General features: G+C 41.2%; 1 protein-coding gene across 6 annotated transcripts in view; it reads right to left on the bottom strand.

The window, feature by feature from the left end:
• The window catches only part of LOC142582263 (uncharacterized), a 227,336-nt gene that overhangs the window by 31,270 nt on the left and 169,198 nt on the right, over nucleotides 1-26,868 (bottom strand). For 4 of the 6 annotated variants that reach the window (XR_012828398.1, XM_075691743.1, XM_075691742.1 and 1 more), the window contains exons 11-16: nucleotides 24,864-25,619; nucleotides 19,483-19,583; nucleotides 17,003-17,026; nucleotides 16,027-16,068; nucleotides 13,251-13,356; nucleotides 5,561-5,731 (exon numbers count right to left, since the gene is read on the bottom strand). Coding sequence is in view for 5 of the 6 variants with exons in the window: in XM_075691743.1 (XP_075547858.1) it covers nucleotides 5,561-5,731; nucleotides 13,251-13,356; nucleotides 16,027-16,068; nucleotides 17,003-17,026; nucleotides 19,483-19,583; nucleotides 24,864-25,619 (1,200 nt within the window). In the remaining variant the exon portion in view is untranslated. The remainder of the gene's footprint in view (nucleotides 1-5,560; nucleotides 5,732-13,250; nucleotides 13,357-16,026; nucleotides 16,069-17,002; nucleotides 17,027-19,482; nucleotides 19,584-24,863; nucleotides 25,620-26,868) is intronic. The other 2 variants (XM_075691745.1, XM_075691746.1) reach the window with 2 other exon arrangements.

The raw sequence follows: 26,868 nt of genomic DNA, 5'->3' as shown, positions 1-26,868 counted from the left end.
CTCAGCATGTTCTTGCTTTATTTCCCCCTCAGAAGAAAATAACCCATCTTCAGCTAACACAAAACAAGGAAGCGATCTGGCGGCAGTAACGGTCAGCTAATCGTTAAGAAATACCGAAAAACGAAAAAAAGTGTGCTGTAAATGATTCAGTATCAGAACAAACAGTCAGATAGCATACTTGTAAAAATCTGCTTTGCAGGCAAACCTTCAAGAAAATACAGTAGAGAGAAAGTAGGCATTGACAAAATAACAGAAAGAAAGCCTTATCTCTGTTTTTTTTATGTCGCTACTCTATATCTCTCACAATACTGGCAGCCACATCTGAAACATATGAGTGATGCATCATGTTCCCCATTATGTATCTTCTACATAACAAAAGCACGAAATATTAGCAAATGCTTGTCTTATTTCACACAGTGAATAATATAATGCTCTGAGTTAACTATAAAGACAGCAAAAGTTAGAAAAATTGGTGTCTGCTACAAAACCATTGCTCAATGAACTGCGGTTCAATAATGGCATACAGGTGCGATAATTGTCACTGACACCAGTTTCTCGTGTAAACGGAAAGGTGGCAACTGACACTACAGTCTGCTATACTAACACCTTTGATCTGTCTGCAGCTTACAAATCCAGTTTGGAAAGAGGTAGTTTGTTGATAATCATTGCAGTTTGGGCAAGGAAGAGTGCGTGAGCTAACAGTACACCTCAAAACGTGTTGAATGTGAGCATTGTGCAAGTTCAAAGTGTGCAGAAAGTTCTATGTGCCCAAGGTCGAGTACATACACTCAGTGATGAAATGTGTGATCCAAGAAAATTTAGACCTTACCTTTTATGCAACAACATCTCAGAAATGCATGCGGAGTCAAAAAATGCAATATTCATTAATTTGGAGATGAAGACAACCAACAATAATGAAAATTAGGTTGGAAACTGAACAGGCTTTCCGTGAAACTATCAAAGGCTTTTATGTACCCATGTGAGATGTATGGTCCCATGACATGACAGGACAATGCAATGCAACTAAACAATGCACAGAATCACTGAAAGCTGCAAGTTAGAAAGATTAGCATAACTTAGTCAACAATAACAGAAATGCAACTACAAATGATGGGAGTTATTTTAAGATTTTCTTTAGCCCTTCACGTTTCTGAAATATTAAGATGAGCATGTAGAAGAGAGCTTTGCAAAAGATAAAGAAAAGAGGGTGTTGTTTATAATGTGAACACGAATAGGTACTGCAAGCATGCCTATTAAAAAGGTCCTGAAACACTTTTTAACTAATCGTAGAATGACCTCACTATTAAATGACATTATCTCACGAATCACATGCCGCAATAATTTTTCACATCATTCAACTATAAGTGCAGTTATCGCACCAATACCCGGCTTTCTCTCTCTTTTCGTCTCCACTAGCACGCTGGAAACTGCAGTGGAGAAGCCAAGCGTGCAAAGCTCTGGCTAAACTCATTTATTTAGCTCATAATTCGCAATTATGTGACACTGAGAACGCTCTCACGATACGAAATCTACCAATAACGTTGGTGGGCCAGCTTCTCTCAATAATGCTGCGTGGCGGCATTGCAGATGCGAATGCAAGCAATATTTGCTGTTTTTGACACGATGTGGTAAATTCCCTGCTGCATGCAGTGCAGTGATATTTGGCTCACACGTTCACAGTAGACTTTACGACAGATCGACAACGTTTTCTTACTATGTTCAAAAAGTGTTTCAGGGCCCCTTTGAATGCAGTCAAGATACGGCATCGTTGCAGATATCGTTGCATCGAAGCAGGTGTTTGTTTGTCGGATAATTAATTTACTGTTCCTAAGCTTTCAGCCATTTTCAGAATTTCATTTAGGTGATAAGGTGTCCAAGGCTGTAAATAGCCATAGAAGTTGCTCATATTGTATCACTTCCACAGAAGTCAAAATAAACTTGTACGAATACGTGCACATAGGTCCAAGCCAATGCAGAAAAAACGCTGTTACATGATGCACCACAGTGCAGAACTCCTTTGCATTTTCTCTTTATATGTCCCCATTGCCAAAATTCTTGACGGCCTACAATACATGGGCGTACAGTCAATCTTTGTCGCAGGATTGTGTTGACCAGAATGCCATCTAAATTCCCCAGCCATAAGATAATCGTTAAATAACTTTAAGGTAAAAGAAAATGTACACTAAGGCTAAGGTGTGAGAGCTCCTAGAAAGATGAAAGAGCAGGAACTATGTTGAGGTAAAGAAAAGCACCTTGTTCTATGTCACAAGAATGTTTCAACTAGCAAGATTCAAAGACAATCTATCTCAGTAATTCCCATCAGCAGTATGGAAGCTACGTACAGCCTTAACCAATAGTGAATTTGAACGACTGTCGTAGCGCATGAATGTATGGTTTATCTCTGGTTGTCGCCTGCTCAGTGCTTTCACCTGACACAATTGCAGCTGCATCAAACAAAAAGATTAGAGTCAAACTTCATTAATGGCGGAGTTGAATGCAACAAAAAAATGCCTGTTATATGCAATATTCGTAATAAGCACATGTTCGTTTCCCCATTAATATTGGATAAAAAATGTTTAGATTTACCTCAGTAGACTAAATAATTTGTTATACCTGAGTGCGTAAAATTTTACTACGCAGGATGACTCTCTGGCCTAGGGAGAGGGAGGGGTAATGAGGGTAGGTTAATTAAAAAATTAAATATTTATATATAAATAAAAACAAACAAAAGTACTCGAGTAGCGGCCTTGAATTTTCGCCTCGCACACAGAGTGCCACAATGACAATAATGTGTACCAGACGTGAGTCTGAGCGGCTAGCCTAATCCAGTCATCCAGACTATGGATGACGGGCCCTCTGTGTTTTTTCTTGTCACTTGTGTTATTGAGGTTTGACTGCAATTACTATGATATCAGTGCTATACTATTATAAAAATGCTGTAATAATATGTAAGAATAAGCGCATTACATGAATATGATGCATAAGTGACTGCTAGCAGGCAGAAGAATTTACATAGTTGAATGTCCTGTTTGTGCGTGCATCCCAATACACTTGGACAAGTCTCACATTCGAGCTTCCATCTTATAGATGAAAACAGACCAGATGCTGTACTCAGCATGAGAAGGGTCAAAGGGAGGGTCAAGGCAGAGTGAAAGCATGCTAAAAACAAACAGGAGGCCTTAAAGTTGAAGCGCTTTCCGTGCAATGCATAAAAATATTTCCCAGTGTCAGTAGTAATAATAATAATATTTGGGGTTTTACGTGCCAAAACCACTTCCTGATTATGAGGCACACCGTAGTGGAGGACTCCGGAAATTTTGACCACATGGGGTTCTTTAACGTGCACCTAAATATAAGCACACGGGTGTTTTCGCATTTCGCCCCCATCGAAATGCGGCCGCCGTGGCCGGGATTCGATCCCGCGACCTCGTGCTCAGCAGCCCAACACCATAGCCACTGAGCAACCACGGCGGGTCCCAGTGTCAGTGGGCAGGTCATGACCAAAAGATAATTTTCATGAATAATACTGTGTTTCAGAGTGGAAGAACACACTGATTCCACTTCATTACACTATGTAGCTTTGGCACTGCTGAAGGTAACTACTCAGATAGAATGCACGTCAAAAGAGGTCGCAGTTCAAAAATGTGCAATGGTGAAAGAAGTTGGGAGAAAAGTGGTTTATACCGTTACGCTGCTGACTGCAAGAGCGAAAGAGAGAAAGACAAAGAGTGACAAGGGAAAAGAGTACGAGAAAGATGGGTGAAAGAAAGCAGTTTTGTGCTGCAGTGCTGCTTAGACAAAAGAAATCGAAAATGCGCTGGCCACAATTCACAAAGCACATACAGAAGCAGTGCTGATGTGTACAAGTGATTTGCTTTACTTAGAAGGCTTTCAAAGATTGACTATCCATCTTTCTGTTTTCAGTTTTTACAAAGCATGATGCATTCTTGGTTATTAAGCTGTTTTGCAAGATTACCAGCAAAAAATTGATACTTTGACTAAATGGTACTTGGCCATATGTAACTTCCATGCCTACGTACTGTATTTGTGCCTTAGATGTCCTCTGGTATGGCAGGAGAAAATGAAAACTCATCACAACTCCCATACCTTGCAATAGTCTACAGAAAGTGCCATTTGAGGCTGGAATTGAAAACATACACCTGGCCGCTTGATTCAGAGGAGTCGCAGAGCAAATACCGGGTGCTATAGCAAATTAAATGCTGAAATAGTTGAGGTCGCAAAAGATTTACTGAAGTCAATATTTTGAATGTCTTTATAGATCTTTGTTCCTTTGGAAATAAGCACATTTTTTTTCACTAGCCAAGCTCTGCATGTCCTTCAAGTAAACATTTTCACTACAGAGTAAACAGGACGATGTAAATCGTACATTTCAATAATTGCCTTATAAACAAAGTCACCTCAAGATCTTTACTGCACTTAAGTCATGGCTATAGTCTATGTATCATCAGTTGGCATCATCAGTATAAAAAATGAAATGGCTATTTAAGCAACACATATGTTAAGTGGCAACGTGATTTTGTTCTAGCCTTATGTTACCAAGTAACATAAAACATAACTAGAGAATGAACTAATATATGGGACACAGTCAACAGAAGCCCCAAACATTCCTTTAAATATGCATACAGATCACATATTTTGGTGGTTAAGATCCACTATTGAGAAACAGGTTCAGCGTGAGTTTCACATTTTTGATGATTCAGCATTGCCTTGTGAAACTTCTGTACTTCGTGGTTTTGATGATGTCATTTAATATAGTGGAAGCAACAGCTCCTAGTCATGGTGACAGCTCACGTTAGGTCCAACGAACAAAGAGTACAGTTTTAATCGTTTAAAAATATCGTGGGCAGTTTTCCATGTGTGCTCCTTCCAATGACATTCATTAAAATAGGCGCTTTTTAATTTTATAAGGGATCGTTGAAGAGATAATAAAAAGCACTTATGCAATTACTTCACCTCAGTAATTCTTGCAAAGTTTAATTCTTCATTTGTGTTTTGCTGCTATTGTTAGTGACACTGTTCCTGAAAAGCTATTGTTACACCAGGAAAAATGATTTTGCAGTCTCATATCTTTATGCAAAAAATACCCGACAGCACTGTGCTATTAAATACGAAGTACTCCTGCAATTTTATTGGTCTGTGTCAGGACACAGAAGCTTTACCAAACTTAACTATACAATATTAGCTCCACATTATTAAATCCTAAATTAAGACTGCATGGAAAAAATCTACACAAATGTCTCTTTCAATCTCAATGATAAACGTTAATCAACAATTCTGTGTGTGGCACATTAGACTGAGCTAGCAAGCTTGTTGGGAGGAGTGCAACAAATGTATGTTTAGCCATCCTACCAGTGCACACGCTGCTTGTTTTTCTGCAATAAAACCTTCGGCTTTGTGTAGATCAGGGCTTTCTTCATGCAAGAAAAGAAATAGGTTGGCCAAGCTGCGGTGGCAATGTGCATTTAGGCCAGCCATATTTAAATTCATGCAAGGCACAAAGCAAATTGTAAATTTCAGTATTGCGCTTCAGGACACTTACTTCCAAGTGGCACCGATTTTGCACGGTCGGTGGAGATGCTACGGCTACTACTGCGGCTGTGCGTGTCAGCATCTGACCGAGCTTCCATAGACTTGGAGCGATTCTTCTTGAAGCTGAGACGTTTCCTTATTTTACCCAGTAATGTCCGTTTCTTTGGCTTTTCTGGGCCACCTGCATTGTTGAAAACAGTGAAACTAAAGAATCATGCAGCAAGTTTCTATGCATTAGAACGAATGTGTCGGATATCTGCGTCAGACTAGAGCGTTACTTTGTGTTCTAGACAGCTATGAGCACAGTGTTGTTTTCAATGAGAAAAGTGGGGTGGGGAGGGAAAGGGAGTCTCTTCGCAGTAACTAAATCTGTAGGAACTTTAAAGGACCCATGCTGTAAATATACAGGAACATCAAAGAGCCTAATGCTGTGAATAGCTTCTTGCAACCTAAGCACTTGTTAAGACTTGCAGTTAGATTGTAGCTGTCAAACTTTAGGCACGCTGTTAGGTGCGCTGTATTGGAACACAATACACTTTAAAAGGAAAATGCATATATATAGTATTGTTGAAAGCTTTGCTCATCATGTTCTTTTTTCTGTTTCAAGAGAGTGTACATACCTAAAGGTCAATAGTACCAAAACAGAATGTGCTGATTTCACAGACGTTTAAAAACAAGCTATAGAGATTGCCAAAGCAAATTTAGCAGAACATTGGTAATTTCCTACAATGTACCTAATTATCGATCAGCCTTCTAACATCACCCACACATCCTTTATCATGCTGACAACCCCACCCACTTCCACCTTATTTTATTAAAAGAGCCCTGAACCACCCCTTGGGCTTGGTGAAAAAACACATGGAAGCAAAGTAGGTAAACTATTTACACGGTGTATTTATAAGAGGTAGCAAGCACTGGTAAACATGGAAGCCAACCAACATCAAGCAAGGCACGTCGTCATCTTCAGATCAGCCAGAAGCCGCTTAAGGGTACGTCCGACTAAATGCAAGCGTCCACATAATTTTTTTCAGAATAGGATGGTAGCAATAAGCTTCTGTGAACATCTCAGCCAAATTTTGCAGTCGGGCATGGCGCGTGGATCTCGAGCACGGAGCGTGAAGTCACCTTTCTGTCAAACACTTTTTTTTTTCAATGGAAGCCTGCTCCTCACTCTTTTCTGGACGCTTTACCAAACTTAACTATACAATATTTGCTCCACATTATTAAATCTTAAATTAAGATTCCCATGAGTGATATCAACTATTCGGCTATAGCTGACGTCAATCAAGAAGGGTATTTGGATCAGCGTGCTTCTTTCTACTGTTACTGTGTGTATTTACTGACAAAGTTCAATAAACAGGCTGAAGTATGCAACAGTGTTCTTTCAAATTTCTATAGTTATTACGTATTTCCAGAAGAAGCCCACTATCGTCTGCTCATGCTCGACCGTGGCCGCCTGCGTAGGAATTAAACTTTGGCTGCCCTGCCTATCAGTGTCGTAGCCAATGGGTCTCACTAATTTAGACTAGTTTTGATTCGTCAACTACCCTCGAACCATGCGAAACTTCCGGTCAGACCACATGCACGCTTGCCAGCGCAGCCTCACTCCTGGCTGCTTCCATGGTCAGGACAAATTGGCAGACTGATTGATAGCACTTCAAAATGCGCAAGTTGGATGTGGCTACTATCCGCCGGTCAAGATGGTGCAGGACAAAGCCGGTCAGCACCATGTAGCACAGCCAGATAGGAGCATATGAGCGTGAGCACTCACTCTGACCCTGTTGTGCACAAAGCAACCGCTGCAGTGCATGCAGCTTACTTATCGTAGATACCACGGCTGCCGACGGCGGGTGCCACAACGAGTCCACTGGCTGGGTGCGCTGCGGCTCGCTGAGGACAATCGTGTCTGGTGCCTCATAGGTGCCGAAATCGGAAATAGTGGTGTCTACGTGAACATCCAAAATTAAATTAGGACTGCGCGCCATGGTGACGTTCAGTAGGCGGAGCGTTGTGGGCACACCTCACTCCGCCTTAGTCTTTGCAGTGCAAATCATTGAAGGAGGAGCGGAAGCACTGTGAATGGTATGTTTGATTGCCAGTAACTCCACTTCTGCTGAATGCATTGAAGAACTTTTTGCGACAAATTATTTCTGAAATAGTCTAATTTAACTTCAAACACATTTCCTGACTCCGATAAGAAGCCGTTCAGGGTCCCTTTAAGGTAGTGCTAATGGTTCTATAAAAAATATTATTCACCACTTTGAGTGGACCTTTGAAGCATGTGCTTTGAAGCAGGCATTTCCTGCTGCATCCAGTCAAACATAATGCGTTTTGCTGGATCTGCGGATCTTAAGATTTCCCACGAGACTGTTTCTGCTATTTTAACCGACATTACCGTACGGTTGCAAACTGTAGAAAATAGAATTAACGATCTTCCAATTCTGCAGCAAGAACTATCTAGGACACGTCAATCGCTAAACCGCATGGAACAAGATGCGTCTGAGCTACGAGCGCCCTTGACGAAGCCGAAGATAGGTCTCGACGGGACAACATGCTCTTTCACGGCATATCGGACACTTCATATGAGAACGCCCGCCAGTCTGAAGAAAACGTTATCGCTATGGCCCGTGACATGCTGGACATTCACATGTCATCTAAAGACATAGCACGTGCGCACAGAATAGGCAGATATGTAGCAGGCAAAGATCGGCCACTCATTGTTAAATTTTCTTGCTTCAAGTCAAAAGAACTCTTATTATCTAAGCGGTCTGCCTTGCGGGGTACCGGCATCAGCATTACTGAAGATTTCTCCGCACCAACTTGCCATGCTCGTAAAGAACTGGTGGAATTCGGCCTTGGTCTAAAAACGCCTTTCAAGCTGTGGTACAAGCGGCTATATGTAAACAAAAAGTGTTACATGCATGATGCTTCCGAGAATTCCGTCTGCGAGACGCCTTCCTTCCACTCCGACACCACTTCGCCAAGTACCGATGCCCTTTCCCCGAGGGCGACCCGCTCAGGCCGTGCATACTTTGCCGCTAGCTAGGGCAGTGCGAGGGGTGGTAGCACCCCGCCAGTGCTCTGCGTGCTTTCTACAAATATTCGCAGTCTTATCCCGAAAAGAGACAATCTAAGCGCCTTAATTAATGATACAGATGCTGATATAATATTGCTGACTGAAACTTGGCTATCTGACAAATTTTCAACCCGTGAACTTTTTCAGTGCGAGAAAGGTTCACCGTACATCGTCATGACCACGCTGAGAGAACGGGTGGCGGTGTCCTCATTGCCGTGAATGAATGCTTTGAATGCACTCGTGAACTGTCGTCGCAGCATAAGTCGGTCAAGGCTTTGTTGACCTTTCTACGTGACAGTGGCCTATTAGAAAGACTATAATGACCCCATTTCATCCCTTTTCATATTTTTTTCTCACGCTTTTATTTTTGTCACGCTCGTCTTCCCGTCTTTACTTCCCCTTTCCCTTCCCCTGATGCAGGGTAGCATACCGGAGGTTTTAAGTCTGGTTAACCTCCCTGCCTTTCTCTCATTTGCATCTCTCTCTCTCTCTCTTGAATGCACTCTTTTGAACATTCCATGTAATTTAGAAATAGTGTGGTGTTGTATAACCATTGCTTTTAGAAAGATAGTTTTTGAAATTTGTTACCGCCCGCCTAACTCCAACAGCTCTTTTTGCGAGGCAATTCATGATTGTCTAAGCCAGATTTCAGCCAGATTTCCCGGTATACCAGTTTTTCTTCTAGGTGATATTAATTTTCCATCAATGCAATGGTCTCATTTATGTCCGCTTGCAGAACCTGCTTCCACCGAAACTAGTAGCTTCCTAGCCACATGCTTGGATTTCACCTTATCGCAACTAGTCCGCCTTCCTACACGTGTTGCTTCTACGACATCATCCTTACTAGATTTGATACTAACGTCCTCACCTGAAATTGTATCAACAATAACTCACCTGCCAGGGCTCAGTGATCACGACGCGATACATTTTTCTATCTCTGTACCAACTGCTAAAAGGAACAAGCGCTTTAAACTTATCAGAGATTATAATAACGCAAACTTTGACACTATCAACACCAATCTTTCTTCCTTCCTCGACAGTTTTCATATATCTTACACTTACGCATCAGTCGAAGAATTGTGGGCATTATTTAAAGGTAAAGCAATGCATCTAATAAACAAATACATTCCCTTAAGGTTTATCAATAATCTAACGCGCCATGGTACAGCAGACACCTTATCGGACTATCTAACAAAAAAGACAAACTTTTCCGTGCTGCAAAACAATCAATAATTATGGGGTTTTACGTGCCAAAACCACTTTCTGATTATGAGGCACGCCGTAGTGTAGGACTCCGGAAATTTCGACCACCTGGGGTTCTTTAACGTGCACCTAAATATAAGTACACGGGTGTTTTCGCATTTCGCCCCCATCGAAATGCGGCCGCCGTGGCCTGCAAAACAATAGTCAACTACTGACAAGTGGTCCGCTTATGCCGTCACAGCAAAAGTCTACTCCAATGCTTTAAAAGAAACTAAATTTAATTTCTATAACACCACGCTTCCACGTTACTCAGAACGAATCCGAGACGCTTTTGTAACGTCGTGAAAAACCGCGATAGTCAAGGTATAACTCTTACTAATGGATTAGGTGAGATAATCCCAAGCCGTTATTGCGCGTCTACACGTAACATCGCTTTCACCCATTCATTTTGCCCCACTCACTCTGGCAGCTCTCCACCATTCATAGCACCTAGTTTCCTTCCAATGGAACCGATTTTACTCGACTCATCTGGTATCTGCTCTATTATCAACAATCTAAAAAGATCCTCTTCGTGCGGTATTAATAGCATTACGTCCAAATTCTTGCAAGGTACTACCAAATATAGTTCCATTATATTAAACTTGATTTTTACAAAATCTCTGAACAATAGCTCCTTGCCCAGAGACTGGAAAAAAGGAAAGGTGATTCCACTTCACAAGTCAGGCGACACCGATAACCCATACAACTACAGACCTATTTCCTTGACATCAGTACCATGTAAAATATTTGAACACATAATTTTCTCCCATCTTGTCAACTTTTTGGAATCAAACCAGTTTTTTCATAACAGTCAACATGGGTTCCGTAAGTCCTTATTATGCGAAACGCAGTTATTAACATTTTGTAGCGATCTCCATACTTTTCTAGACGCTGGCATTATAGTAGACTGTATATTTTTAGATTTTGCAAGAGCCTTCGACATAGTTAACCACCACTTACTCCTACTAAAACTCGGCCAGCTAAATCTTGATCCCCTGGTCTTCAACTGGATTCGAGAGTTTCTTTCTAACCATACACAATATGTAAGCATTAATGATAATGATTCTCCTGAAGTTAAGGTCGGTTCAGGGGTACCTCAAGGCTCCGTTTTAGCACCCTTACTTTTCTTAATTTATATCAATGATCTTCCTAACGAAATTGAAAGTTCCATTTGTCTATTTGCTGACGACTGTGTTATATACCGCAAGATTGAAAGCACTAAAGATACTTTAACACTCCAGGATGATGTCAGTAACACTGCAGCATGGTGCAAGCTTTGGCTAATGGAACTAAACACTTCTAAATGCAAAACAATAAAAATTTCCCGTAACCAGTCAGCTTGCCCGGCCTACATACTTAATGACACTCCCCTTGACCCAGTACTTTTTTACAAATATCTCGGTGTGCTTATTGCTAACAATCTTTCATGGAAAAGACACATCGAATACATCACGTCGAACGCTAACTCCATGCTAGGCTATCTCAGACGTAACTTTTCTTTAGCTCCACCGAAACTAAAACATCAACTCTACGTCACTTATGTGAGACCTAACCTCGAATACGCATGCTCAATATGTGACCCTGGGCATGCTACTCTAATAAATATCCTTGAAAGTGTGCAAAATCGATCGGTCCGTTACATTCTTAACAATTATCACTGTACTTCTAGCGTTACTAACATGAAACTTGCTCTTGGCATTCCCCTTCTCTCTTCCCGAAGAAAATTATCTCGTCTCTCCCTCTTTCATAAAATCTACTATCATAACGACGAGCTCAAGTCCCGGTACATTACACCAGCATCTTATGTCTCCGCACGTATCGATCATCGCTTCAAAGTTCATGTACCTGCGCAGCGCACAGTTACCTACTCATACTCGTTCTTGCCGAGAACATGTCTTGAGTGGAACCACCTTCTGTGTGTGTTCTGCTCTTCCACATGCTCGTAAACACTCTCAAGCACTGGGTTCCGCTGGTTTGTCATCCTGCAGGCACGCCGTCGCATAGTGTCCTATCTTTCCGCAGTTCTTACATTGTTTTCCGGTCGCTGGGTACTGCATTCCGGATATGCTTCTGAGTTCTGCCACATCATTTGCACATGTTTTGCATGGTTCAAATATCCTAATGGTAGCTCGCTCAACTTCTGCGGTACATATCCATAGTCAATTCGTCCCTTCTGGTGCTATAGTTCGTCCAACGTTACATTTCCTGTTGCTTCACATAGTTTACTCTGCTGTTTTTAATGATTTCGGAGTTTCGAGCTATCTTCACAGCTGCCTCTAGCATGAGCTTTGGGTCTCGTTGCAGTTTTTCACTCAAACTGATGATGGCATGGTGACGAATGAGCTCTTGCTTCAGTTTGCCGAAAGGCATGGTGCATAAGTGTGTGTAAATGCTGAGAAACACGTCATGTGGCAACTGGACTACTCTTTCGCACTTGTTTCTGGACTGGCTGCGCCATCTAGTGGCATTGCTGAGAAGTTTCTACGTGGACTCCGAGATGAGAAGCACGGCACATTGGTGCCTGCGAAGGCTGAGAATTATTTGCTTGCTTGCTGCACACTCAGTGGCACGTACCTACTCAGTGACCCAAGTAGGCGAGAGGTAAATGTGTAGAGTACCCAAAGAATGCTAACGCTATAAAACAACAAACAGAGACATGTTTGGCAGTACATTGTTTACTTTGTTCTCTGCACTTTTTTTCAACAAAGGAAACAAAAAGCATGAATACTAGTGCACACGGGCATGCTTTGCAAGAGGTGTGATGCTATTCCTTATCAAGCAAGCCCGTGCTGATGTACATTGTAATTTGCATTTAGAGAACTGTGTTCATGCACCTTTCCGGGGGAAAATGTTCTTCCAATGTCACAACTACTGTTCGTCAATCGCAATATAGAGCAACTTCAGCACTGCGTTCACTTCGTGGTGCTGCCGAATGGTGCTTCGTGGTGCTGCTGTGGTGCTGCATGTATGTATACGTGTGGCAAATGTGATGCACGTCGCAAGGCGGGCAGTGCTCATTGATTTTTTAGTACCTGTATTTATTCTTACAACTTATGAAACAGTAAAACTTGGAGAAGAAATCTTGGTTAACCCATTTTCATAAAGCTTGCTTGGGATCAAAAATTCTGAAATTATCGGGTTTTACTCAAAAGCTAAAAACCCTAAATGCTGACTCAGAACAAAAGTTAAGGAATCACAGAATGGAAAGCGAACCTCTTATCAATTTAAACTGAACAAAATGAGTATTGCACTTGCACTCGTAACTATAAACAGCAAAGAGTCCTTGATTATCATGGCATGTTCAAAAGTAACCAGCTTAACATTCTTTGCCTGTTGAAGGAAAATTTGAAGGGAAAAGTTTATGATAAAAAGCTAACTTTACCTTCCCCTTCTGCTTCGCTGCACGATGAAGACACGCTCCTATCACCAGAGTGTTGGTTCTGATTTCGCAGACTGCTTGGTGAGATGGAGAGAGATGCGTCATCCACCTGCATCCACAGGACAATCACAAGGATTGGGATGTTCGGAGCTACAGTAGGACATAAAGCATTCTTTGCACCTAAGCACCACATGAAACGGGGCTCCAGAAGCAGCAACAAGCACCTAAGGCAACTAAAAAAATATGATGGCCTAAACTATTCCAGGAATAATGCTGGTTCTGCAATTACTATACAACCCAACAGGTCAGACATAATACTGGGACACTAACTAGAAATTATATTTAGTTTAGAATGATAAAGCATTCTTTAAGAACTATATTTTTTAGCTATATGGTAAAAGGCTGATTAATAACGGGAAAATCAGACATCCACCCAGTTCGAGTCCCGGACCAGGACGTTTTTCTTCAACTGCGAAGCTTTTTCTTTCAAGGAACCTATATGTGTTTCCATTGTGGCAACTGCTACGATTGGGTGGACGTCTGATTTTCCCTTTATTAATTACTTCTTTCCACCTAGCAGATTTTTGCAAAACTATTACGTCAAACTCTTGCCTTTGCTTCAAGATGTTGACAAATTCGACTTCGTCCTGCCATCTGCTAGCTACCTGGTTAGCTCAGATGGTAGAGCGGCTGCCACAGAAAGGCGGTGACCACGGGTTTGAGTGCGCGACCAAGATGAATTTTTCTTCAACTGCGAGGCTTTTCTTTCAAGGAACCCATAGGGGTTTCCCTTGTAGTAATTACTATGATTTGGTAGATGTCTCATTTTTCTTTTATTAATTAATTACTTCTCTCCACCTTCCAGGTTTTCGAAAAACTATTACGTCAAAAGGTTGATTACTAGAAAAATTAATCAAGGCTAAATTTCCAGTTTTGCTGAGCCCCTACACCGCAGTACATCTGTGTCATGTCACAAATTTTTATGTACTTTTTAGTCTTTGGGTCATTCTGGTGAAATAAAAATTTTTGAAACTTGTTAAGTTCTATAGTATTTGCCTCTGCTAGAGTACAATGCAGTCCGTCTTGCGGTCCGAAAAGTTTACTGGGCTCGAGTAAACACCATCAAAATTTATGACACCATTACAGGCTGGTGCGAGAATTTCACAAGGCGAGATCACCACCTCTCTTTCGTTTTTGCATTTCTTTCTGACTTACTAAGCCCCCTTTATTAGTAAGAGTGACTTTTTGATATTCAATGAGGATGATTTACTAATAAAGCTTCTATTTTGTTCCTTTAAGCCTGTCCATCCTACTTCATGCCCACTGTCCTGCTGTTACAAGCGATATCTAAGTAAAGGATTGCTTAATGCAGTTGCGAGATTCGTTTGAAATGAGCAAAGATGTAAGGTCGCAATGCAGAGCTGAAATGAACCAAGAGCTTTTCCGGATTATAACATCCTTAGGTATTGAGTACAAAAAGCTATCAAGTGTAAGAAATTATTTAAGCATGTTTTATGGTATTTAAGCCTTTTCCAGTGGTAATTCTAACAGGAGTGATCAGTAGGGCACCTTTAATTGGCCTTTGCGCAAGTAGTTCGAAGAGTAACATTGCCTGCTAGTCTTTGAAGGTACATATTAATACACATGAAAGGAGTTACATCTGGAGGAAATACCGCTTGCAATGGTTTCAGATCAAACTAAATTTACACAATATATTACATCTAGTTTCAGCAGTACGACCTACTGTCGGTGTGGTAAAGGCACTGACAGTGGGTCCTATTTGAAATAACGTTTGTCTTCTTGAGATAAAAGTTGTAACAGCTAAAATATCTAAAAAAGAAAAAAGCAAGCAATACAAGCAATGCTATGTTTCTTGTATGCATCCTATCCAGTTAAAGTTAAAACATGACATATACACATTCACGTGTGAGCAAAATGAGAGCAAGGTGAAAGCAGGAGCCAACATTTCGACAAGTGGACTTGTCATTTTCAAGGCCACCATATGCTTTCCTCGCCACAGTATATACAATTTTAGTGCTACGTGTTTACACATGCACATATGTTAGAACTGTTAGTAACCTCTGAAAACAGCTCCTCGGAACATGCATCCTAAATGTTGAAATTTTTTTTAAGTGGCACCACATGGTACTGTTTTTATCTTTTTTATGTTGCATATTACAAATCAAGAAAGTATGATTCCAAAGTGCTAAAAGACTGGTACTGGGTGTGTATATCTGGCAATCTTATTTTCATTGCATTTTGGCCTGTAATAATTGTGAACCTTTGAGTACCACAAATTTCAGTATCCTTCAGAAACTGTAAAATGGTTCAGCACAAGTTCGTGAGCGTTGTTTTTTTCCTGTCACAGGAAGACACTCCTCAGAAAACAAATGCTTCCTTTTAAAAATTTATTTTAAGCCCATTTCACAGTCAACACATCAGTTTAACACCTGAGAGGTAAATGATCTTGAGAGTCCTTTTGATAACGTGGCTTACAATGACTAACAAACTTCAATCCTAGAGGGTAAACCTTAATATTTATGTGACTCTACATATCCTGGCATTCTAACGGGTATTTTCCTGATGTGCAGCACTATATAAATTAAAGGAACAGAGAACAAGCAGCATTACTAACTCAAGCAAGCTAAGCAGCAAATGAATTAAGTGCGCTGGTGGGGGCATTGGTATGTACAGCACAGCCCCAAATGAGCTGTTATAAAAAAGCAGTAGGCAGCTCATGATGAGTGTCATCCATGAAGAAACACATTTGACTCAGTACCTGAGAAACCTCGCGCCAATGTCCTTGCTTGTCGATTTTCACCTAGAGATGAATAGTGCACAGCAGAACCTTTTATGAGAACATGTCGCACAAGTGTCAAAATAATTCCATATGCTAGGAGCTACTGCCATTGTAAAGGTAGACCAAATTGGTTCCAAGTAAAACAGGTTCAAGGTTTTCTAAGTTACATTTTAAAAAGAAATGCAACACAGTGCTGCACTCATGTACATATATTTTTCACAGATGTGTTACAGTGGGACAGTGGTCTATAAACTATCCTTTCTATAAAGAGAGTCACTGGCTAGTGACCAACTGTATCAGAAAGATTACAGATTTTGTTCCATTCATTCACACTTAATGTGCATGTGCTTGAATTGTTAACTTACCTAACCGTTCTTAAACAATACCAATGATCTTTTAGTCAGATGCTGCCTTGAAAAGAAAAATGTACTCCTAAAATTATCACAACACTGATGCAGTAGAGTCACCTTCTAGGTTCGTTACCATATTATAAATAGATATTTAGATATGGGTTTAGATATTTATGGGTCTAGATATTTAGACGTGGGTTATGAATAGGAAAAAGTAGTCGTGTGATTCATTTCAAAACTTAGGTCCAAGACTTCACTGTTTTAAAATCCTGCCCAAGATGCATCTTGCATGCAACAAAAGATAGGATGTGTGCTTAGCAAGGTTTTTGCATGCGTGTGGAGGATCTCAACAAACTGTCTCAACTCCTTGCAATGCTTTGAACTAAAATAATAGACATTATCCCAGCCTGTAAACTCAAAATACAAGCTACACTGCAGTAGACGTACAAGAGGAAGGTGTTCCCACTCCGTGTTTAAATAATTTATCTGCAGCTCAGTGACAATTAGTTGACTGTGCACACATACACTTGTGTTCTTTAACTGTTAGTTGGTTAGTAAAGACAAAAAATATTGATTGAAAACGCATGCAAAGAATGAGCACATACCTTTAGGCTTGGAATGGCAGCTTCCTATTCAGGCACATGCAAAAAGGGGGGCACACACCATCAGAAAAAAGACACAAGACTCACATGCAGAAGCTCTATGTACAACCACTTCTGGTAGACTAGGCCATCCAAAGCTCCAACAGGCATTTCAGTTTTGACATATCGCTATATGGGCCCTGCGAGTTGAATCTGTTAAAGGTGCCCTGCAATACGTTTTGAATACGTGGAAAACATTTTCATAGCCACTGGGAAATACTGTAATAAATATCTTTGCCAAATATTATGCCTGTCTATACTGCTAGCAGCATAAACAGGCATATCTTTCTCAAAAGGCTGCCTTCCTGTTCCTTCAACTTGTCTTGCGTCTTCCCGACCTCACATGGAAGGAAAGCGAGGAGAATGTGCACCACCTTCTACTGTGTGCATAGAGTGAGGGTGGGGAGCAGGCAAATGTGCACGCACTATGAGAGGGGGGAGGAGTCAGGTTAGTGTGCATCTCCTCTTCTACTCCAGCTGCGGCAGCTGAGTGTGGCTGCGCGCATGCTATCTTGGAGGCAAACTGCAGTGGGTTCAAAGGATAGGGGACCTGAGATAGCTCATGGCTTCTTGTACACCGTGTTCTCACACACCTAGTTTGCATTGAAACAAGGGGGCAGCACGAAGGGGAATACGCTAGCCGCTGCTTCACGGCAGCATTCTGACAAAGTGTGTCCGTGGCCATCTAGTGAGATGTTCTCGTGTTTGTTTGCCTGGATGGCGCATGGCAATGTGTTTGTTGGTTTAATTAGCAAGAGAATGTTATAGTAGTATATGCAGCTGATAATACGACTAACCTTACTTCGTATAGCTGCCTATTAATTTGCTATTGCAATCAATATGCTTCGGCTTTTGGCTGAAACTGTGACTCTTCTTTAAGAACGGCAGTGACCAATTTTCTATTAAAGACAATATCACAGCTAAAGGACACTGCAGCCGTAACCTTACTTAAAGCTACTTGACTATAAAAAGAAACGAGATTGAAAATATATGTGTATAGGGGTAGGCCTTGTGTTTTCTTTTCGTGCTGCTATGAGTGACATCATGAGCATCAACCTACACTGCCAAATAGTTGTTTTAGTTCAATTACTACTGTCTGTTACAGATTAAGATAGCCAGAAATTCGCGATAACCTCTGCCACTGTAATACAGCGCACCAGATCATGCGACTGTGCAACAAATGCAAAACATTCCAATGCTATTAGCAGTGTGTTAGTCTACCAAAACTACGTAAAGCAACCAGCTAAACCGAATGCTGCATGTAAACCCCTGTCACACTAGACATTTTAATGTCATACAAATCGAATGGCATTAGCACCGAACGACATTATTCGGTTGCTACACAGTGATATTTTACGCCATAAGAATCGAATGACTTCCGCAAACGAATGAGTTCTAGAAACTAATTTGGCTTCGTACTCGAAGCAAATGTATACTGTCTGCTCCAGAGACAAGGTAAAATATGACATTGAGCATTCGTAATTTGAGAAGAATTCATGTAAAGAGGTCGTTAATTTTGTGTGGTTTAAGGCATCTGTCATTTTAACTAGAGAAAAGATATACGGCATTCTGTCACAAAATGGTTTTACTCTGCACCTCAGTGGTGTCTGACCGCCGTCGCTTTACTAGTCGGCCATAATGTAAACAATCAGGTGCTTAACAACTAATTAAAAAATGAGACATCCACCTAATCGTAGCAATTGCTACAAAGGAGGAACATTCGAGGAACCCGTATGGGTTTCCTTTGTAGCGATTGCTACGATTGGGGGATGTCTCATCTTCCTTTATTAATTACTTCCCTCCACCTTGCGGGTTTCCGCAGAACTATTAAGTTAAACAGGTGCTTGCGTGCATATGTTTTTAGCGTCGCGCATGACATCTGCATCTATTTGACAATCGAGCCTCCTCCTCTGATTAGTATGCTTTGCTCGCAATAACAAGCACACATCAACTAACCGCTTCACTTACTGCAACTGAGCATCATTGCTCAGCCCTGACATGCCTACGATGGATAGATAGCCATGTCAGTCATATCGTTTGTCTTAAATTTATTGGCTATGGCTACTAAGCTGGCTAAGCCTTGTTTTGGCTTATAGTGGCCATACATTCTGGAATTAGAAGTTTTATATGTGTGATCTTTCAGTGAAGCGACGCCCTATATTTACATTAAAGTATGGATGGACTTTTCAGACATTCTACACATACCTTGTTTACTTTTCTCACCAATTTTTGCAATGAGCGCGCTGTTGATTATGACCAAATGACATTAATGTTTTCTGTGTAGCACCACCAAAAGTCGAATTGCATTCGTTGAACCGAATGTCATTCGAATCTAATGACATTCTAATATCCAGTATGACAGGGGCATAACAAGCATAAGAAGCCATGTGAGGCTTAGTGCCTCCCAACTAGTCGAATAGTGCACCGCGCCATCATGTACTCACTCTCTGAACGCTGTGGATAATAAGTGTGCTCTTTGTTGCTGTAGGACTCCTATTTTTGGCTTCCAGTTCCTTAAGAGCAGCTTCTGCTAGCGATCCTCCATCTGTTTTGAGTGAGAGAAGTGCAAAACACATTCATGATCAGCTGCGATAGGCAATGTGTTAACAAGCAAAAAATAAAGACCATCAAAAACAACACACGCACACAACAATGTGCAATCAACCTCTCCAAGCAAAGTTGCATTTTGTCTCATACAAATGGCGTGTAAGTGGTGCAAGAGACATCCCACAAATACAAAAAAGCATCGCACAGAATGCCACATAGAAGAGGTGCTGATGCAGGAAACAGAAAAAAAGATTTTCACAGATGCAAATAGTTCCATTTTATTGCTCTTAGAGTGCATATACTTCACCTCTTTTTATAAAGGACGAGAAATGTCTTCCAACCAGGGACATTTCCTTGCTAGGTGCCCAAGAAAGTACCACTAACTCCATTGTGATCTGGCGAAATGTTAATATTAGAATTATATTTGTCCTTACCTTGAATGCTAACATCCATTAAAATTCTTGAAATAATTATTTCAACTGCTGAATGGTAACTAAGAATTAAAACTAAATTCTGTTTTACATGTCAAAACCATTGATTATGAGACATGCCATAGTGGAGCACTCTGGATTAATTTTAGCCACCTGGGGTTCTTTACTATGCACCTAAATCTAATTGCAAGTGTTTTTTTTTTCATTTTTCCCTAACCTGAATGTGGCCACTAATGTGGGATCGAACCTACAACCTCTCGAGCTCATTAGCACAATACCATAGCCACAAAGTGAGTCTGCTGAATGTTAATTGGGTTTGGTAACCACGCCAATTTAAACTAAACAGTATACTGGTCCTTTGAACTTGTTCTTCTACAGCTATTCCTAACAGCATTTTGTGAACAACTTAAGATGCTGGATTTCATCTCATTCTAAGTTGAAGTTAACCTGTTCTGAAAATGCACGAGTCTGCTTAAAGTATGCTGAAAAAGTGGTACTGTAAGCAAGGTGCACAGTGTACTTCAAAAGTGGCAAATCACAGCTACACACAACGACTGACTTTTTTTCTTGCTGGTGAAAACTGACAATATGTTCTAAAAGGGTGCTCCTCCAAGTACTTGACTATCTAACACTCTTGTACATGCTACAGAATATGTAACCAATTACCATTACTTCATTCAAATGCATTTGATTAATGTTACCAATTACTGCTCCATGAAAGTATTTAGGGAAATACTTAAGAATAATCTATTACTTTTATGTTACTTTCCTCTGAACTTTTGTGACCATCGCACTCATACATTAAAAGAACGAGCTGGCCTGGGAACTTAGGTGCGTCCTCTGCAGTATGTCACACATTGCTTTTTTCACTAACAACTACTTTCCAAAAATTTAATTGGTCTTTCTTCATTTTTGTTGTGAAGAGATCAGCAGCGACACTGAAAACTCGCTCAATGTGTGCGTTTTGGGTAGAGTGGTGTTGCAAGGCACGAACATCTTCTGCACAAGATGGACGTAACTCAAGATATGGGTGCACTTGGAGTAGATTTTCCCGGTCGGGCCAATGAAAAGCTAAAAAATTGCCTGTAGGTGATTTTTATTAACATCCTAAGTGGCCGTAGCTGTCAAGACATACCAACACCGGTTTAATTGGTTGGCCAACACCTGGTGGAGCGGTAAGCTGATGAAACAAATATTGAGGTCCGGGTTTGCTTGTCTAAACATGCATGTCCGCAAGGCTGCTTTGTGGAACGACCTCAGACATTCTACTGTAGCTCCCACCAAATTAAGGTTCTCAAAGCTGGATCACCTGTTACCACTTGTCTCGTCAAGAAAGTAATTGGTTATTGAAAAAAGTAATTTAATTAAATGAACATTACAAAGTAAGCAAAGTGATCATTAAATGGAAATGTTACAAAAAATGTAATTGATTACAAGTAATTATTTGCATGTAATTCGTTACATACTAGTCTGATATCTATAGCATCCCAGAAATAACGCAGTCACAAAAACCTTTTTCATGCAGCCTAGTAATTGACAGGTTTATTTAGAAATGCCTATAAAGGTACATGAGAAAAAAGTTTGACAAGTTCCAAAAGAATATGAGCAAGCAAAAAGGGAGGAATTGCCAGGTAAATCTCGAAACTAGCATGTGATTCCCCTCTTTCTCTTTTACTGAACTGCTTAAATATTGGTCATTCATCATGGATGTGGCTAAAGCAAAAATTTGCCTCATTGAGATCTAAATATGGTTTGCAGGCGCACTTTACTCACAAAACAGGAGCAGCAATATGCAATGTTGCTTTTTCTCCAATACAATATGGGTGTGATCATCCAGAATGCCTAAAAGTATTACGCAATACCCGAATGTTCTTAAAGTTGCGGCAACTGCTGCCTTGATCCATGACATCGCAGCTAGTAGTGGAAGCAGAGGCGCCATCCCCCCCCCCCGCCCCCGCAGTTATAGTAAGAGGCACGTGAAGATATTTTTATGTTGCTTTAATTCCATTCTCAGCATATCACAAAGAAATTTGATGTTGGCCAGCATTCTCCATCAAAAATATTAAAAGCAGCTCTTAGTGGCTCATAAGTATAACATTTTCAATTTTTGCTTGATAGTGCCCTTTCAGTGATTGAAACAACAGTGAACAGGTCATAAGCTCTTTCTGGAAACACATGAAAATTAATTTGTATTGAAGTTATGTCTAAGAGCACCGTTTTTGTCAGCAGGCTTGTTCTCATGTGTGTGGGCAGGGCTATACATTAAAACTCAACTTCTGTAACTCCACAATATATATATATATATATATATATATATATATATATATATATATATATATATATATATATGATCCGCTTAATTATATTTGCAAAATAGCTAAGAAAAATTGCGCACTTGCTAGGGACTAGCATGCTAAATGCTAACACAAGTTACTCCTACAGGAACAGTGTATATCAAAAATGCAATCTCTGAAACAAAGTGAACCTGAAAAGCATTCTTTACTTTTTTTTAACTGTTCCACAGTTCGCATCATTCAGTCCATAACAGCTTGGCTGCTGCAAGTGAAGAATGTGCTTAAGCTAGGACGTTGTGGTAAAGTAATTTCAGTTCCAGAAACGTGCCAGTGATGAATTGAGATATTGCTATTGAATGTCACCCCGTAACTTGGTCTCAAAAATAATGTGGCTCTGATATGCAATCTATCTAGGAAATGTTCCTTCCATCTAGTGTACAGTCCCAGCGGAAAAAGATTAGCACACGTGACTGGTGGCCAGAGCCAACGTTAATGTGGCCAGAGCGGCAGAATCGGCACGCAGCGCTGTTGTTCCCGATTGCGCCGATACCGATAGTGCAAGGCATATTCCGTGTTCTAAAGCAGGGGTGGCCAGCAGAAATCGATCCATCTTAAAGCCTGCATTTCGAAAGCCATCATATGCCTCACTTTTTGGCCAAGCTATACGCCAACGAGGCTGCGCACGTGAGCCCATTTATGTATTTTTTATGCACAGGCGTTATCAGCTATGGCAGTTTCTTTATCGCAGCCTGATTGCACAGCCTCGTTGGCGCATAGCTTGGCCGAAAAGTGAGGCATATGATAGCTCTCGAAATGCGGCTTTTAAGATCGGTCGGTTTCTGCCGGTCGCCCTTGCTTTGCACAAAGGAATGTGCCTTGAACTCTCGCTATCGGCGCACTCTAGAAAAACAGCACCGCGTGTCGCGATTTTGTCGCTCCGGCCACCACTTGTGCTAATCTTTTTCGGCTGCAAATGTGCATGTGTGGTAAACACACAGTAACTTCTGGAGCTTCGACTGCACTGACAGCGAGATGGGAAATGGCAATTGGTGCTTGGGAAGGCACAAAGCTCATACTGGGTGTCCAAAAAGTAACTATGCAATGATGAACTAAACAAAGATACAATGATAATTGTGAATGACATTGCAGTTTAACATATGATATGATAGTGCAAGACCTGCAGTTTGTCTAATAACGTATGTAGGTACACTCAAAGGATGAGTGTGCAAGAACAATCCTCAGGCACTGCAGTAGTTACGGACAGCCATTACTTGCACATTATACAGATAACTCCAGCAACCCTATGCCGAGTGTTTAACAATATGCAGTATCGTGTGTCTTGAAGACATGTCTTTAAGCTGGTGGAGGACATTTTAAGCATCTCCTGTAGTGATTACAGCACTGCCGTAAGTAAAGCTTCAAATTTGAAAACTAGCATTACCACTGTACAACTACTTTTTGGACAACCGATATATGTTCTAGAACCCTGCACAGAAAACAGAGGTGCTTTGTATCCTTAGAGCTTCGCCAATTCCAACAAAAAATGTGGCGCAAAATTTGCTTCTGCATTGAAGGGCTGCATATTATATGAAATCTTCCATCATCACAAAACTTTGGACAAAGGAGTTCCATGAAAGAGCAGTGAAACACGCAAACAACAAAGATTTTTAATGCACCTGATACTGCGTTGCATCTACTACCAGCATATATTCAAACGGGAACAATTCCGAGACTAGTTCCATTGCATTATTTTGTTTCCAGGTTCACCTGCATTTGTAACAGTGGTTTAATTCAGATTGCAAAACGTACTCTTGAAACTACTCCATGCTTAAATATCAGCTACGGAGTGATTGCAGTTGCACTTCCATGTAATTACACATAACAGGTGTTCTGATCCGTTATTTCCAGTTCGTGTTTGAATTTATGGCGATGCATCGTATACACAGTTCTAGCCTGTATATTTTTTTTATATCTGCCATTTCTCTCAGTCTATGTTTACAGTGAAAAAATGTATAAGGCAGCTCAGATTCCTGAGCTTTGATGCATGAGACACTTTCCAGATCATTGTTGCTTTGAATAATCAGTTGTCAGGTAATTTAACTTTCACTGCAAAAACTTTCTCTTCCTTGGCTCTGAAAAACGACACACAGTTTGAAAGACAGCTAGTTGGTGAACACAGCAGGTGAAAATGTTAGTTGCAGAAGCAGGCACGGCAGCCACCGCCGAGGTCACGTAGATGTGAGGAGTGCCAGACATGCCACATGCACCACTGCAGAAGGTGCCCACATGCGACCCAGGCGTCGTGCAGTCACAACACTGTCTCAAACACAGGCCAAAGGTGGGCGGGGTAGGTGCGGGTGCTCACAGGGCAGAGTACACAAGAGGCACAGGTATATTTATGCAGGCACAGCTACAGGGCAGGCAATCACATAGTGCACAAAACACAGAGAAACACACAAAAGGGACAGTAGCCAGCTCCGTAGTGTGCCTTTCGGAAGACAGAGGAGAAGGCCTGCAAGACTTCCTGGAAAAAAGTTGGAGGAGGACTCTCACCATCGTGATGAATGTTGCCATTTTGGTCCGCTCTTGGACCACCATTGGGAGCGCCACCATAAGCCATCAAGCCATCCACTCCAAATGTGCCACTCCAGGTTGAAATTCTGCTACCACAAATGTCGGCTTCACTCTCTTCTTCAGATGACAAACCGCTTGTACCTTCTTCTACCAACTTCGTGGCAAGAAACTCAGTGGAGGCATCATTCCCTGATCCATCGCAGCCGTTCATAAGAACCGCTCTCCTAACTTTGCACACAACAAGGTCATCCACATCTACACCATCATCAGTAGCACTGTCATCAGCGTCGCACATGTCAGGCGGAGGAGAGGACGGGAGAGGGGGAGGGATGTCATCAGCTATGTCGTCTTCCTGGTAGATGCCGTCTTGTCCTGAGAACAAGTCAGTGCTGTCCGAGGACAGTGTTGTTGACGTGTCAGGGTCCTTTGTTGCCAAAGGACAGGCAGAGGCGTTTGTGGTAGTGCAATCAGCAGCTGCAATGACCGACATTTCCTGGCTATTGGCCGTGGTTTTGCTCACGTTAGCGCTACTTGATACGGGCTCAGCTGTCAAGGAAGTCTTCACCTTAGATGTTATGTGCTCGATGGCATCAGCTGGGCTGCTGGCGATCTGGCTACGAAGGAACTCGACCATAGACTCGTCAAGTGGCTTCATAGGTGATGACTGATTTTCCATGAGACGCAGTTTCTCCTCGATGGCAAGAAGAGCTTCCCACTCGAGGTCTCTTGTTTTAGCTACACAAACATGGGCCATAAGGAACAGGCATGCATAAATGAACATTTTGGTAACATGCAAGATGCAATCCAAACAAAATGTTCACAATGCAGGTCTAGATGAACAAGGAAGTAAAAAACAAAAAAGCAAAATGTGATGCAAGCATCTCATCTTTAGAGCAGAGTAGATAAAACTGCTGAAGACAGCCTTATTATGCATTCTATTTTAGAAGTAGCATTGTTCTGCTTCTTTCTTTCTTTCATCGATTGTTTCAGTGGGACATTGTTTATGCAGCTGCACAAAGTAAAGGCTGGAAGTTAATGCTTTGTTTGCAGCATGGTAGCGACCCAAGCTTCCAACCACCAGGCCATCGAGTAGGTGACAGCTCTAGGTAATTAAATTTTACAATGCTGGTGAAGCTCATTGCAAATCTGGAAAAGCTAAAATATAAGTCAGCTTTGAAATACATGGAACGTAAACAGTATGTAATACATTAAGCATTAGCCAAAACAGGAGAGAAGTCAATCGGCATGTATGCACTAAAACGACCTTTCCTCAACCATACTTTATAAAGGTAACTGGTAAATCAAAATGCTACTCATGCAAACCTACCTTACACCTCATGTGAATCTCAGGTGACACATGTGAACAGCAAGAGCACAGATTGCATCACCAATGACTACTTCAACTGTGCAGGCAGACATTGCAAGAGAAAAAACATACATGTGTAACTGCAAGCAGACATATCGAAATGTAATTTACAACTACATGCTACAGGCACTAGGTATTAATATATTGTTAATAGGCCACACAAAGACACCCTTATGCGAGGTAACTCATGCAGAGCAAGCTCAGCTTTTACAGGTGATGATGGCTGCCTTCATAAGTGATACCATCAATGCCTTCGTGACATTCATCCACACTTTGCCACTTTGGACGAATGACTTCATCATCCTATATTTTTACTGCCACACACTAGAAAGTATCAAAAGAAATAAAACTATTTTAGACGTGGAACTACATAACGTCATTCAGAAGACCCCTAAATCAAGTGAACAAATTCTGAAGTCAGCTCAAACCGGATGACGATATGCGACATGCATATTCAGGCTCTGTACTTAGTATAGTTGGTGTTTTCACACTCGTATCCACTTGTTAGCTTGCCGTGATTTCTGTTTATGATATCAGGTATTTCAACGTGAGATGCAGTTTCAGAAGCATTGCTCAGTACGAGTGTCATATTTGAACGAAATACGCTAGAATGTGACA

This window comes from Dermacentor variabilis, chromosome 5, assembly GCF_050947875.1.
Source record: "Dermacentor variabilis isolate Ectoservices chromosome 5, ASM5094787v1, whole genome shotgun sequence".
Classification (NCBI taxonomy): Eukaryota; Metazoa; Arthropoda; class Arachnida; order Ixodida; family Ixodidae; genus Dermacentor; species Dermacentor variabilis.
Note: the sequence above shows the minus strand (reverse complement) of the source record. Positions and strands in the feature narration are given on the sequence as shown.